Source organism: Corvus moneduloides, chromosome 6, assembly GCF_009650955.1.
Source record: "Corvus moneduloides isolate bCorMon1 chromosome 6, bCorMon1.pri, whole genome shotgun sequence".
In the NCBI taxonomy this organism is placed as follows: Eukaryota; Metazoa; Chordata; class Aves; order Passeriformes; family Corvidae; genus Corvus; species Corvus moneduloides.
The window spans coordinates 18,932,239-18,946,823 of NC_045481.1; the positions used below are offsets into that span (position 1 = coordinate 18,932,239).

Consider the following 14,585-nt stretch of genomic DNA (forward strand, 5'->3'; position numbering starts at 1 on the left):
ATTACAGATATTTATGAAGAGTTAAATATTTTGGAATATTGCACGTGTTAGGAGTGGATTTCATCTGAAGAGTCTGAAAACTGTAAAGGAATTTTAAAATTATATCACAAATATATGTGTATAGCATATGCGTATGTATTTTATCATGTCCATAAAATGTCATTAAAAAGGAATATCTCTATGTTCTGTCCATCATTATTGCTGCATTTCATCTTCACAGAACAAAATCTGCTTTCCGTCATCACAAGCTGGTATTTTTGAAGTAGGAAAATTATATTATTCCATGTTTGGACACATTGTTCCAGTAATCATCAGAAAGAATTTGATTTATCTATGTGGTCACCTGTTCAAAGTTTATAGGAGTGGAACTATTGATTTCACTCAAGAAATACACCATTTTTTCACAGAATCTTTCTGGCAACTGTGCTTTACCAGAATTGTTTTGTCCCGCTTAGTGCTAGTAATTTAGCACGGAGGCTTCTTGCCCAGAGGGTGTTAAAGCTGTAAACACCCATGGATATCTGAGTTGGATTTTTGCATAATAATTTATATACTGTCTTAATTCTTCAGGGCATTCTATGCTTAGTAAAACAGGATAGTGTTATCAACATGACTTTTGTTCTTCAGCCAACTCCTTTCTATGTGGAGAAGGTAAATAATAGACACACTGAACAAAGTCAAGTCTCTCATTCGGTATAAGATGCCCCCACCAAAATGTAACTATTCTATAAACTCTTAATATTCATACATGCATTTTTTTTTTCAGTCACAACTTAGCCATAATATGGAGTTATAAGCAAAAAAGCATGTGTTTATGTGAAAAAGAAGGTTCTTGCTATGCTCAGTGTCCCATTTGTGTTTTAAATGTCCTTATTTTCCATGGCTTTATATTGACCAGTGTTGCTCAGTACATACTTATCTCCCCCATCATTTTCTGTACAGTCTATTTCACAGCTTTCCCAGCTTTTCATAAGAGAGATGTAGGCCTACTGCCTTACTCAGTTGATGTACTTTATTTGGAGATACATAGTGTGACGTTACACCATGTGTCATATTGCATGCGTTTACTAATTGTTCTGTTATATATTATTGTGATTTATAGCTGAAATCAGTGGGGTCAGGATTTCACCATTAAAAATGTATTAATTTGTTTTAGAAATGAAAATTATTGCTAAAAATTCACCAAGTCTCTCTCTCTCTGTGTAATGGAAGTATTTTAGTGAATTTTAGTTTCTGCCTTTGTTGACAGTGGCATTTCAGGCAGAATTTTAATTGAAATATTTGTTTCATACTTTAATGGTGGAATGCAGTTTCTCCATGTGGTTCCATAACTCCACTTCAATGGAAGAACTCTTTTTAAAGTGAAATATTAAAAATTTTTGACTGAACAATAATGACAAATACTCCTCCATGTGCTTTCTTCGGGAGATCCTTGTAGCTAAATCCTCTGTACACCAGAAATTTATACACAATTGCACATGTGTATGAACAACTCCAGATAATTGAGCTTAAAAGTATTAAAAATAAAGTTTTATCTTTACTACAATAAATAACTTTGGGTTATTAAAAGATTACCTGATGAAGTCAGTCATTGTCGACTCTTTGTGACAGAAAATATTGTCAATTGAAAATGATCATGCCTTCATTGTCAGAAAGACATAACTGATTGCAAGTATTTGTCACTTTCATTATCTATATTGTCCACCTTCCTATGGTAAAGCAAGTAGGTTTAGTTACCAGGGTCTCAGGTTCAGTAGAAACATCAAATGAGGGGAAGCATATTACAGGGGGAAAAGGGCAGGACTAGGTTGACTTGGACCAGCCCCCAGTAATTTTACATTATTTTCGGGGGTTAAGAAAGAGAGTAAGATAATTTGTTGAGGAACTGTAAACTCAGCAATATTAAATTTCTAAGCTTTGAAATAACATAGCTAGCAATATTCAATATCTCACTTTCTGGTAAAGCAAAAAGAATTAGTTCTTGTATATGGAAGTAGAAGAGGGTTAATTTCCATTTCTAAGTAGCCAAAGCATCTCTTTATATATAGAGTATATATTACCATATGTTATGTATAAGATTTGCTTTATACAAAAATTTATTAAGGCTTATGTATGAATGTTGTGCATTCTGAAAATTCAAGAACAATTTTGAAGGGAGAATTGGAAAAAAAATCATATTTCATGTCAAGCAAACAGATTAAATAGATAATAATAGTTAAAAGACAGATTCATTATTGTCATGGATGAATGTCAAATGCATTTATCAAATGGCTATGCATATAATGAGTCACAGCTTCCACATATATATATTTGTTATAGACATGTGTAGCTCCTTAAGTGTACCTATTAATTGCAAACACTGGAGTACAGTCTGTTCTCATTTTATATTGCTTTTCTATATGCATATCAGAAAGAGATAACCTTTTAAAGATAAGATTATATCTGAGAAACTGAGGTAACAAATTATTTAACTCTTCGAGAGACAGATGATACTTGTCTTTTAGAAACTGAAGAGAGGATTGAACAGACAGTAGAAATCTGAAAATATCTCCATGAATGAAAGTACAAAAGATTGATAATTTTTGTCCCTTTCAGATACCCACATCCTTATTTTAATTAACTTGCTCATATAAATACAGCAAGATTGTTGTATTTTTTTAAATAACTCTTTACTGAATATGTCAACAAGATAATATATAGTGTATAGTGAGGTTTTGAAGTTAACAATGCGTGCAACATGGCAGATTGCAGAAAACAGATAACGCAGACTTCAAACCATCTATTTTTCCATGTTAAAGATAGAAAGTATACCAAACACAGAACAGAATCAAGTGTGCATATCTCAGTTAAAATCAATTTTATGAAAGATCATCTTCAGATATTTGGGACCAACTCATGATAACAATTTTTTTAGTAGCTTATCTGTTTCTGAAAGGATCAGAATTCAGCTCTCATGAGGCACATTTCCACAGAGCCCCAGTGTAATAAAAGGTTGCCAAATCTCTTCTGTGCTAGTTTTCCATATGGACTACTAGCCAGTGTCCTTTTAAAGAGCAAAATATTCTCTACTGTACAAAAGTTTAATGCCAAATGCTTCAATATTGCCTGTAGTATCATCTGGAATACAAAGTGCCCTGTTCAATAGAGTTCAGGGAAGGAGTGATCATCAGCTTCCTAGGATTATCTCTGTGTTTAGAAGAGAGCATCAGGCAGGATTTGATGAGGTTCAGAGCCAGTAACTTTTGGTTTTGGCACTCACTTCTGTTTTGTTTTTCCACTGAGCTGTAAAGATAAGTCATGTGTAAAACCATTATTCTCATGTTCTAAAGAAAAACTTTAATCTCCATGTTAAATTTAAGGTGAGGAAGTACTATAAATGTAGAATTCAATGGGAATTAACCACTTTACTGTCAAAAGCTGAGACTGAACTTTCACTTCAATGTCATTAGTAAAGTGCCTTATGTAGACCCTTAAAACAATAATATCAATATGCATAAAGTTTTTTTGTTTGCAAAATTGAAATCAATAAATTTTTCAGACTCAGAAAATTTCTCTCATGAAAAAAGAAAATGATTGAGAGAAAAAATATACTTTAGTAGCAAATAGCATATGTCATTTCATTTGTCTGTTTTACATGACATTCACTGTAGTCCTTTATTGGCTTACAGGGAAAACTGCTAATATCTTTTCAGTTCAAAGTAGATTATTCCCTAAATATTCTTATAAAGAAATTCAGTAATAATGTTCCAATAAGAACCTGTTAACACAAAGTCCATGCATTAATCAGGTGTTTGTTTCTGCCAGCAAGCCACATGCAAGGAACACTTGTTAAAGTGACAGAATCCATGAAAGTAAGGACCTGTTTGTAAATAAATACATCTTCAGAAGGAAAGCAAGCACTGGGAACAGCAGTGTCGTGATATTTCTTTAATGCAATTTCGCTTAAACTCTTGTTTTATTCTATTCACCAATCTTTCTGCACATCTATGGTAACTATTAGCTGTATACAATGGAAGATGGGTGAGATTTTGTCTGAAAACAAATAATTTCTCCCTAGATCCAATGAACTTGATCAAATCAGGACTTAAAAGCGAACATTTTGGGTGAGTTGTATATACACATATTTGGCATTTCTGCTCTATAGCCTTTACTTATTATATGTGGTCAGATATTTGTCCTATGTGAAGATCACCCAGTTTTTACAAAGCCCAAGGAAAAAGCTACTAATCTTAAACTTTACACTGTCAAAAGATCATTGTCCATTTTTAACACCGACTTTTTCTTAATACTTTACCTAGTGAAATTTGCTCATTATGTATTTATCTAGGTGGGACCTGAAATGAAATCTCAGATGTTTGTGTGACTGGCACTTTGAGAAGTCCCAAATTCTGTTGTAGGTTGAAATACATTAACTGTTTTGGAGCTAAGGAACAATTAGAATTTGGAGAAACATTCTTCAAATGAAACATATTCAGTTGACTACACCTCTGAATTTTTTAGGTAATATTCCCAGCTCTATCCACAAATTTTTGTATGAGGGACTTGCTGTGTTTTTTTTCAGAAGAGTCTTTATAGTAAAGAAACTTTTGACAGTATCCCATAAAAATAGATATATTTTTGTTCATACTGAAAACAAACATAAACTATGCCATCTTTAATATCATTGTGGTTTTTAGGTAAGCGAGTAATAGTCTACATATTATATATATATATATATATATATATATATATATATATATATATATGTATATGTATATATGTATATGTATATTTCACCATTCAAGATCAAAATGAACAGTTTGTGAATGCCTTCTGTTTTGACCCTATTAGATAAGCAATCAGATTTGTTGTCATCAGGTTGGGCTTGTGGATCACTCACCTGTAGTACAGGCCAAACTCCCTGAATAAGTCAATTGCTACAAATAAGGTGCCTATGGTATACTGAGGTCTAGAACAGAAGATTCCTCCTACATCAGTCATTGAAGTAAAAAATACTAGTAAGCATGTAGTTTCAAAGGAGGCCTTTTGAAATTAAATGTACAACCAGCTATTTCATTGAAATTAAATACTATGTCCACACCCAATGGGAATCTCTGGCTCTGCTTAACTTCAAGAAAACTCCAGCATGCAATAGAAGCATGCAGAAGCACAACTATTTGCTGATTGTCTTTTGAGCTGTGACACCTACAATATGTTAAGCAAAACAAAACAAACAAAAAAAAGCAACAAAAACCCATCAAAACTAAAAGCCAAAGCCCAAAAGTATTGATCTCATCATCATCTTCAGTAAATAGATCACAGAAAAAAAACCTCACTTTGGCATAGACATTTCTACCTAGAATCATGCCATTTGAAATCATATGATAAACTTTTAATCAACAAAATTTTAGTGACTTAACTATTCTAGTAGTCAAACAGGTTGCTTAGAATACCTGCTATAGCTGAAGAAAATAGCACATATGTAGGATATAGAGCGGAATTTAAAAACGTGATTTTAAAAGATGTTGGTGGGAGGATGTGGTTCCTTATAAAATGGTTGTACTTTGCCATCAATCATAACTGGGTTCATTTTGTCATTGCAGAAAATGAGTGTTATCATGTGATCTGAATTGAAGGAATACATGCTTATAGACTGCTGAGTTTCAAGAATGGGCTGAGTGAAATGAGCAAAAGAAAGGACTAAAACACTCTCTTGCAGCATAAGGAGCTTCATAAAGTGAAAAGTCTAAGCATTCCAACATGAAAGTGCTTCGGCCTTTACTTCACATGCAGCAACTTCCTGTCTATCCCTAAGTGGTCACTGTAAAATGTTCTCCCTTCAGTTCCCTACTACCTCAGGGAAGTTTCGTCTCTATTTTTTTTCTGTTGTTTTTTTTTTTTCCAATGTGATGTGAACTTTAGTTTGTCCCCAAGCTCAGGAGAAAATTAGCTACATTAAAAAGCAAACTGAAAAAAACCCAAAGAATTAGACTCCACCACTGAGCTGGCAAGAATACCACCATTCTTGACAGTCATTGAGTTCAGGCTGGCTGAACCATTACGTAATTTTGAGAGCTGCATTATGGTTTTAATGCAAGCATGATGTTTTGTGTCGTGCATGTAAAGCTCAAGGACTGAGAAGGTATTGCAGCTAAAGATTCTGAGGGTATAAAAAAGCAAATTCTAAACCCACCTACTGCTTGTGAAGCAGAAATCATTATGGAAAACTTGAAAATGCTTTAGGTAAAAGAAGGGTAATTCAGGGGGACACAATGTACTTGTGTTCTCAAAATTTCTCAGTCAATCAAATGCTTAACTAATGTTAGTATCTGTATGCTTTAATTGGGGAGGAAAAAAAGCAAAACAAACAAACAAAACCCACCAGAATCTGTACATGATGTTCACCACTGAAAATATTTTAGTTCATAATAGCCCTGGAGATCTTTCCAGGACTAAATAAATTTTTATAATATGTTTCTTGTTTGTTTTCTCTTTTTTTTCTTTTTTTTCCCTATTTCTCCATGCTGAACATAACTCAGACCCTTAAGTCAAACAAAGCTTGAACCATACAAACTAATAGTAAAACCTTTCCATTGTCATTATATGTTGCACCATGTTTTCAGCAATACACACTTTTAGATTTGAAATTGTACTTGAATACTGCAGAGCTGGGAGCACTCAGAATTTCCCTCATTCTGGTTTTACCAGAACACGCTGTGTCAACAAATGCTTCTCTATTAAAAAGAGGTGCAACTTAATGACAGCTCTCTGTCACATTCTGTTACATAACGTTCACCTCCCACTGAGAAGATAGAATGGTCAGAGAATGCCCAAAGCTTCTTAATTATAAGGAAAAGCAGGAACAGTTTCTAAGATAAAGTATCTAGTATTGGGGGACATTTTCAGAGCAACTTTTGCAAATAGAAATCAAGGTCACTTTGAGTTTGACACTGAGCTCCTTCTATGTTTCCTGTTCCAAGTGGATTGAGAGAAAACTGATCAAACAAGAAAGTAGCGTTTTTGGCAGCACTCAGAACTCCAGCTTTCAGTTGGAGGTGAGAAATGCAGAACTGACAAATAGGAATGGATGTATTTCCAATTGTTTGAAGCTCAACAGCAGTTGCTGGGTTCAAGTCACAAGGGTTGTACCCATTTTATCTGAATTGCTTTTGTCTGTTCCTAGTGACCCTGTTTTAATATGCACTTATTTTCCTGTATTCCAGGACACGTAGAAACTTAACATCCCTCAGACAGCTTCGACAGCAAAGTGGTTAATGTTTGAAGAATGAGTCATTCTTTCCTTTGCCATGACATTGGGTTCTTATTGTACAACCCTGTACAGTACTCAGCAATATTTTTTAAAGATTTAAAAAGCAAAGAGTTACAAAACCATTTGCAATTAACTTGAAATAGAAAAGATAGCACTTTTTTTAAATCCCATTATATAGTACACCGTATAAATTACAGAGTATTCAAATGCATAAATGCATCTGTTTAACATTTATCAAATGTAATTTTTTTCATTGTTGTTGGGGGGCTTATTTTTTCTAGAGTTTTTTCTCCTTGTCCTGGAAACCCCCATCTTCCCTCACTATCACGTATGACAGTGCTCCAGGTCTGAGACATTGCTGTTGCAGTATCGCATGTTGTTGGGGATGTGGCAGTCTGTGTAGTTAATGCCCCCGTTTGGGGTATAAATGGGCTGCAGTCTGAAATCTCCTTTAAGGAGCTGATCATTATTTAAGGAGACAATCTGGAAGCTGGTTTCCGTCATCTCCAGGATGGAGTTGTCCTTCTTGGTCCCTGCCTCACAGTAGTCATCTTTCCGACGGCCGCGGTTGTATTTCCACTTCTGGGAGGTGTAACGACCTTTTTTGTGCATATGCCAGCAAAAAATGCTGAGCAAGACCACAAGGACAAATATCACTGCACCCCCAATCAACCCTGCCAGCAGAAATGGGGAGCCTAGGTTCTGAGAAGTTGTCTGTTCATGGCTGGAAGGGATGTTGCTGCCATTCAAAAAGGAAGCCTTGGTTGTGGCTTCTGAACAGACAGTGTCTTCTCCAGTTTGGTAATTGTTATAAGTATCCAGTGGAACCAAACAAATCCGATAAGTGGATTTGGGCTCCAGATTTACCAAGCTTGATTGCTGCTTCTCGCCACTGATTATTCGTTCATGAACAATTCCTCCCACCAGACTATGGCCCATTTTAACCCATGTGAGTTTATATGCCATCACGCTAAAAAGTGACATCCAGTTGACTTGGATGCAAGTGTCATTGACAAAATGGATGGAGAGCTGAATCCATTCAGACAAAGGAGGTGTCACCCTTTCTCTGTCCTCTCTGACAGGCACAGTGGGGAGTGTGGCTATGATGGGAGTGAGAGGATTATATTTATTACTTGAGGGGGGAAATGATGAGCTGGGAACTAATGTAGTTGGCATGGTTGTAGCTGGGACGGGGGTGATGATTAGTGGCAGACCAGGGGTGGTGGTGGGGCATGACAACATATTCATGTTGAGCTCCCTGACTGCCATACCTCGGACCTGCTCTGGTCCCTGGCACATAAAACCCCGTACATTGATGGAAGCAGGAATAAATTTGAGCCATTCAGTGACCCACTTAATGCTGCAGTCACATAACCAAGGATTATTCCTTACAGTGAGTTGTCTCAGATTATGGAGATTATCAAATACTCCCTTTGCCAACATCCGAAGTTGATTGTTGGAAATATCAAGACGTTCCAGTTTGTGGAGGTTTGAAAAGGCTGTAAGTGGTATATGGGTTATCTGGTTGTCCTGCAAATAAAGTCTTAGCAGATGTGTACCTGGAAGATCGGGAGGAGGGTAAGTCAGTGAATTCCGAACTATTGAGAATTCCTTGAGCTTGGAGAGGTGGCTAAAGGTGCCTTCAGCTATGCCTTTATTAGTAAGGAGATTGCCATCCACGATCAGGCGCTCCAGACTTGTAAGATTCTGGAAGGCCAGGTCTGAAATGACAGCAATTCGGTTTTCATCTACTCGAAGTTCTTGTAAGTCCAGCGGAAGGCCTACTGGCACACTGCTTAAGTGATTCTTGGACAAGAACAGAAGCTTGAGGCTGATGGCTTCCTGGAACGCCCCATCCTCAACGCCAACAGTGGAGATGGAGTTGTCATCCAGGTGCAGTTCTTCCAGCTTCAAAAGCTGAGCAAGAGCAGCACGTGAAATGGTCTGAATGTTGTTTTCCTGCAGGTGGAGAACCCTGACATTCTTGGGCAGGTTCATGGGGAATTCATCCAATTGGTTGCCATACAGGTAGACTGTGTGCACAGACTGGACATTGTGCAACTCTGCAGGAAATCCAGCATTATTAATTTGGTTATTATGGAGGTAGAGGACGGTTACACCCTCTGGTATCCCAAGAGGCACTGAGGTCAAGCTTCGCTCATTACAGTAGACAAAGTTTCGGTCACAGCGGCACACTTTTGGGCAGGCCAAAATTTTGGAGACCTGTATGTAGAGCCCCAGGGAAAAGATAAGCCATGATTTCATGAGAAGAGCCCAATCTGTGGGCCACATTTTAGTCCACGAACCCATTTCTAATTTAAAGAAATAAAGTACCAAATTGTTTAACAACTGATTACAATAATAAAGCACAGGTAACAAAATCTCAGGTCATTAAATTGGCTTCTATTTATGTCCAGTGTTCAGGCCAGAGTTAAAGTCCTGGAGGCTAAGCATAAAACAATCCTTTTCTAACTGGCCTGCCTCCTACTTTTGAAAAGGAAAACACAGTCTTATTAGCCTGGGTTACAAAGTTTGTTGCCTTCCTCCATGTGTGCTGAAAGAATCAGTAGCCATGTCTTTGCAGATGAATAACAGGTTACTTTACAGCTACCAAAAGTCTCTGTGCCTGGAGGGATATTTCACTGAAGTCTGTTGGTGTCTGTCAGCTTTCTGAAGTCAGCAAAGTCCTCATATCAGCTATCTGCCAGTTCTGGCCTGCCTGTAAAAGGAAAGAGAAAAAAGAGAAAGTTTAATAGGGAAGAACAAGCCCATCAGAAGACTATTCTAAGGCTGATGGATTTCTGGGGGAAAAAGGGACAAAAAGGCATTAATATTAAATATTATCTTAATATTACTGTTAAATAATCTTGAAATAGATTTAATGCAAAGTCATTGCAATGACTGAAGGACTTGCAGTGACTTCACTGAAGGTCAGATCTATCACTTTCATTTGCATACTATACCTTCTCTTTGTCCTCTCACAGTCTGTTTAAAATTCTAAAACTAAAAACAGCCCAAAACCTAAACTATTTAACTGAAATTTTTTGCTCAGGTAATTATTTTTCTTTTTCAGAGCCACTGACTTCAATGACTGCTCTTCTCTGATGCCTGACAGAGTAGACTCTGGGCTGTATTATTTAATCACACTCTATGTTTTTTTTCATTTCCTACCAGACTCTGGAATATTCTGCTTCTATTTCTGTAATACCATTTCATATATTGTCCGAATTAATGCACACTGCCAGATTATTGTACCTCACTTTAGTGAATTAGAGGCTTATGAGGAGAGTCTTTTATGATATGTATGGTAGTCCACAAATGTAAGATATCCTGCTGTAAGACATTTATTTGCTAAAACTATCGTCTTGTTATTGGTTCTGATGTGAACTGTGCTGTCAATAGATTTCAGAACTTGCTTTACACTAAATGAAACCGGCTCACATCTGCTACATTATTGTTTTAGGAGATCAGCTCAAACTATGGCAGTTTTTCAGAACGTTTCCTTTGAAACCATAAAGGTTAGATACGTCTTTTAATTTTGCTGCACAGTTATCTGTGAATGGCTACATAAACAATTCAGTCTGTAAGCATGCTTTTTATGTTCCCAGCTACTATTTATTATTCAGATCTATAACCAAATATTCCCGCTCTCTAAAGCATGCAATGAAAGGTACTGTGTTGTTTGATGTTTTCTTGTCTTATGCTGTTTCCAATGATTAAAAAAAAAAAAGCCCTGCATTATACATAGTTGGACCTAATGAAGGACATAAACCTTGGCAAGTACAAAGCATGTGCAGATCTTAGGGTTTTCAATTGCAGTGACATAAGCACAGTAATTTTCCAGGTTTTGTTTATTCAGATCGTAACTCATTGGCTGGGATTTCAAGAAAATACAATTTTAGTGAACAAAAGTATTCTGTTTCAAAATGGTGCTCACTTATCTGTTTATGTATTTATTATTATTATTATATTTATATTTATTTTTATTTAAGCAATTTAAAACCATCTAGATCATTAAGAAAGAAATTTACTTTGGTTGTACACAGAACCTTGTTCTTCTGATACATCTGTGCAGTTTATAACATGTCCCAAATGCTACTTTTGGGAATCCCATGGACTGGCAGTATAGAAAGCATCCTTAGGAGTCAAACTCTTATAACACTTCAACTTTGCACTTTCAGACTACTGTATTTATTTAGAGCATCATCAGGTATCAGCCACAAGGTTCAAACAGCTGGAGATAAAAAGTCAGACCCTGAAAAATCCTGTTAATCATTATGACTTCAAATTTTAAAGATATGTAATACTGTAATACAGTACAAATGCAAATGTAATACTGTAATACAGCCTATGCAGTGTATTGTCCTTTTATAGAAGCAGTTAGATTAAGTACCCCACTGTTCATGGTTTTCTCTCTCACAGGCATATTTCAGTCAAGAGTGATTTCTTTTCAATTATGGCAGATGACGTGATACTGTAGAGAAACTCTTAACAGGATTACATTCTAACATGAGCCTAAGTGTGACAGTTTATCTGCCTTTAATATGGCCTGGCTCCCATCTAGATCATAGTGCTCTGATCCATCATGACACTCTCCTTTTAAAATGAGAATGGATATGCAGAGCCTCCTCTGAGATGCTTGGGACCACACAGGGTAATAACAATTGTTCTGTCACTTTTCCATCATCATCAGAGAGAGACAGCCTGTACCTCCTAACAGAGCCAATACCCTGCACTAAGCTCGCTTCCGATTGTAAGTCCAGTTCCTGATTCGGTTTTATTTCACTCCTGGGTGTAATAGAAAGCCCAGCTGAGAACATGCAGCCACAGGCAGCTGCAGTTCCTGGTTTGCAGGGAATCTCCTGAGAAGGGACTGTCATATTAAAACTGATTTATGCATTCACCTCATTCTAGTACTCTGGCCAGTGCACCTCTCACCTAAGTAAATGTGGCACCCAAATTAAAGATTTCAGTAACAATTCAAACAAATTGAGTCAAGCACACAGCACCTCTCATTAGATACTCTAGGAAAAAGAGCTTTGATTGCATAGTCACTTAACTAGATTCTGGAGCTTCTCTCCTTTTCTTGTTACATGGATTTTACTATTAGAAATCTGTTAAAATTTTCTTAATGATTTCTTCCCTTGTAATGGTAAGAAAGGCAGTCCTTTTACTGGTGCAAATATCCTAAACTCTAGATATCAGTCCTTAATACACTGATACAATAAAAATCAGTACAGCTTATATGTACAACGGACTACTTTTGATTGTACTAAGCAAGAGCACGAGGACATATCTAACTAGATATTTATGACTTCAGGGTTGACTGTGGTGAGGCAGAAGTAAAGAAGGAGGGAGCAAAGATAAAACTGAAGGTACTTAAATAACTTTTTTGGGAAAGGTTTTACTTCAGTAGTCTTTTACTACTGCTTAATACTAACTTATAGTAGGGCTCATGATGTATTTTTCAGCAAATCTCAGGGACCCTAATGCAAAAGTGAGTTCTGTCTCTGTGTCGGAAATCTCTACCCCAAAGACATTAAAAAGATTGAAGAGTTGGAAACCTGCTTGATTAAAAAAAAGAAACTATGTGAAGGAAAACCATCATCTCTACATTCCAAAAGGCTGGAAAAGCATAAGCAGTTTTTCCTTTAGCAAACTGCCAAAACTGAAGGCAGGTAGAGTCACTTAACTTCCCCCCCCCCCCCCCCCCCCAATTCCTGTCATGCTGGCTTCCTAAAGCAAGTTCTCTGCTTTCAGTATGTCTGCAAGTAATGAACTGAGCGTCTCTGCAAATTTACTGGTTGTTTGCAGAAGTAGAAATTTGGAAGTGGAGGAATTAAGGGCAGTCCTTTGCTATTGTGATTGTAAATTTTGGCAGTTGACTCACAAGCTATAGATGTCAGTAACTTTCCTTATTTGAAGTCAGAAATAAACCAATCTAGGAAGAGAAAAAGGCAAGTGTCACAATTAACTTAAAATTAAAGAAATCAACGAGCAAATGCCTCAATAATAACACATCTGTCCATGACCAATTTGGTTATTTTTTCTCTTTCCTCCCCTGTACACTTGATTGCTATTATTTCTCACTATATCCTCCTTAGACACAAGTTATATCTTCCAAGTGTGTAAGACATTTCCTGCCTTACTGCAGCCAGGATATTTAATCCCATTAGGATTTAAGGAATGATAAAATGAAGTTGAGAAAAGCACTTTGAAATAGATGAGAAAATATCATGTGTTTTAGGTGGTCAGGTCTGAAAATTTGGCTTAGTAGTTCCTGCAATCAATGGAAATATTTCTTTTCATAACTTAGGAGGCATTTCTGATCAACATTTTTGTCCCACTGTCTTTTTTCAAACCTGCCTTCTTTAAATTCCCTTTTGGCATAACTGATGCTAGCTGGATAAGAAAAATTCTGGCTTTGTGCACTGGATAAAAGATAAGGTGTTTTGATTAAAGATATTTAAAAGCTAAAACATATGTCTACAATTTGGGAATGTTGAAGGTTTTTTGTTAGTCGCACCTTTACGGGTCAGAATCACCCATTCAACTGCCAGCTCTTGTCACTCTGCTGTGCATAGTCATGAAATAAATATATTACTGGAAATGCTGTTCAATTATAAATTTGTGATATTTAGGGGAAAAAAAATTAATTCACTAGCAGTCTACTTATGGAACTTTTTTCCACCTCACTGACTGGTATACTGTCTCACTGGTTCTGCCTATGGTGTCTAAAGAATCTCCAAAGCTGCCCTCAGAACCATCCTTCCCAATTTTCATTCTGCAGGCTTCCAAATATGCAGTCAAAGTCCCTGTGGCTACCTGAGAACCTAGCAATATTCAGGGAAGATAATAGAGAATAAAGGGAGAAGATAGCACATGGAGCCAATCCTGCATATGAATACTTACAGACCTGTGTTAGAAGCACAGAGTTTTGAAGTGCTCCTAAAGCTAGGTTGTCTCTCTTCATTAGTCTAACCATGGTTAACATTAAGGCTATAAATTTTTTCAGAGAGAATAACATTAAGAATATTTGGCTGTTCTTTCCTTCAAGGAATACTGAAAATAATAAAAAATAGGTCATAGTAATCCAAGGCTTTTTTTTTTTCTCTGATAGTTTAACCACTCACCACCACTTTTCGTAGCAGTTCATCCATTTATCTGGACCTGAGTGTCATGCAACTTAAATTGAAAGGCAAGAAAAACCAGAACCAAATGATCATACTTATTCTTTTCACTATTACTAGTCAGTGACTCTTATTTATCACTAAACCATTTGGCATAAACTTTCTTGGCTTAACTGCAGACCAAGGTTATAATCAAGTCATAATCT

At 36.5% G+C, this 14,585-nt stretch overlaps 1 protein-coding gene across 9 annotated transcripts in view; it reads right to left on the bottom strand.

Annotated features, from left to right (window-relative positions):
* Positions 1-206: 206 nt before the first annotated feature.
* FLRT2 (fibronectin leucine rich transmembrane protein 2) overlaps positions 207-14,585 on the bottom strand; it is a 62,981-nt gene continuing 48,602 nt past the window's right edge. For 7 of the 9 annotated variants that reach the window (XM_032110993.1, XM_032110996.1, XM_032110994.1 and 4 more), the window contains one exon: positions 2,577-9,968. In XM_032110993.1, the coding sequence (XP_031966884.1) occupies positions 7,574-9,559 (1,986 nt within the window). In that variant the 5' untranslated portion in view covers positions 9,560-9,968 and the 3' untranslated portion in view covers positions 2,577-7,573. Of the gene's footprint in view, positions 9,969-14,585 lie in introns of all 9 variants that reach the window. The other 2 variants (XM_032110999.1, XM_032110998.1) reach the window with 1 other exon arrangement.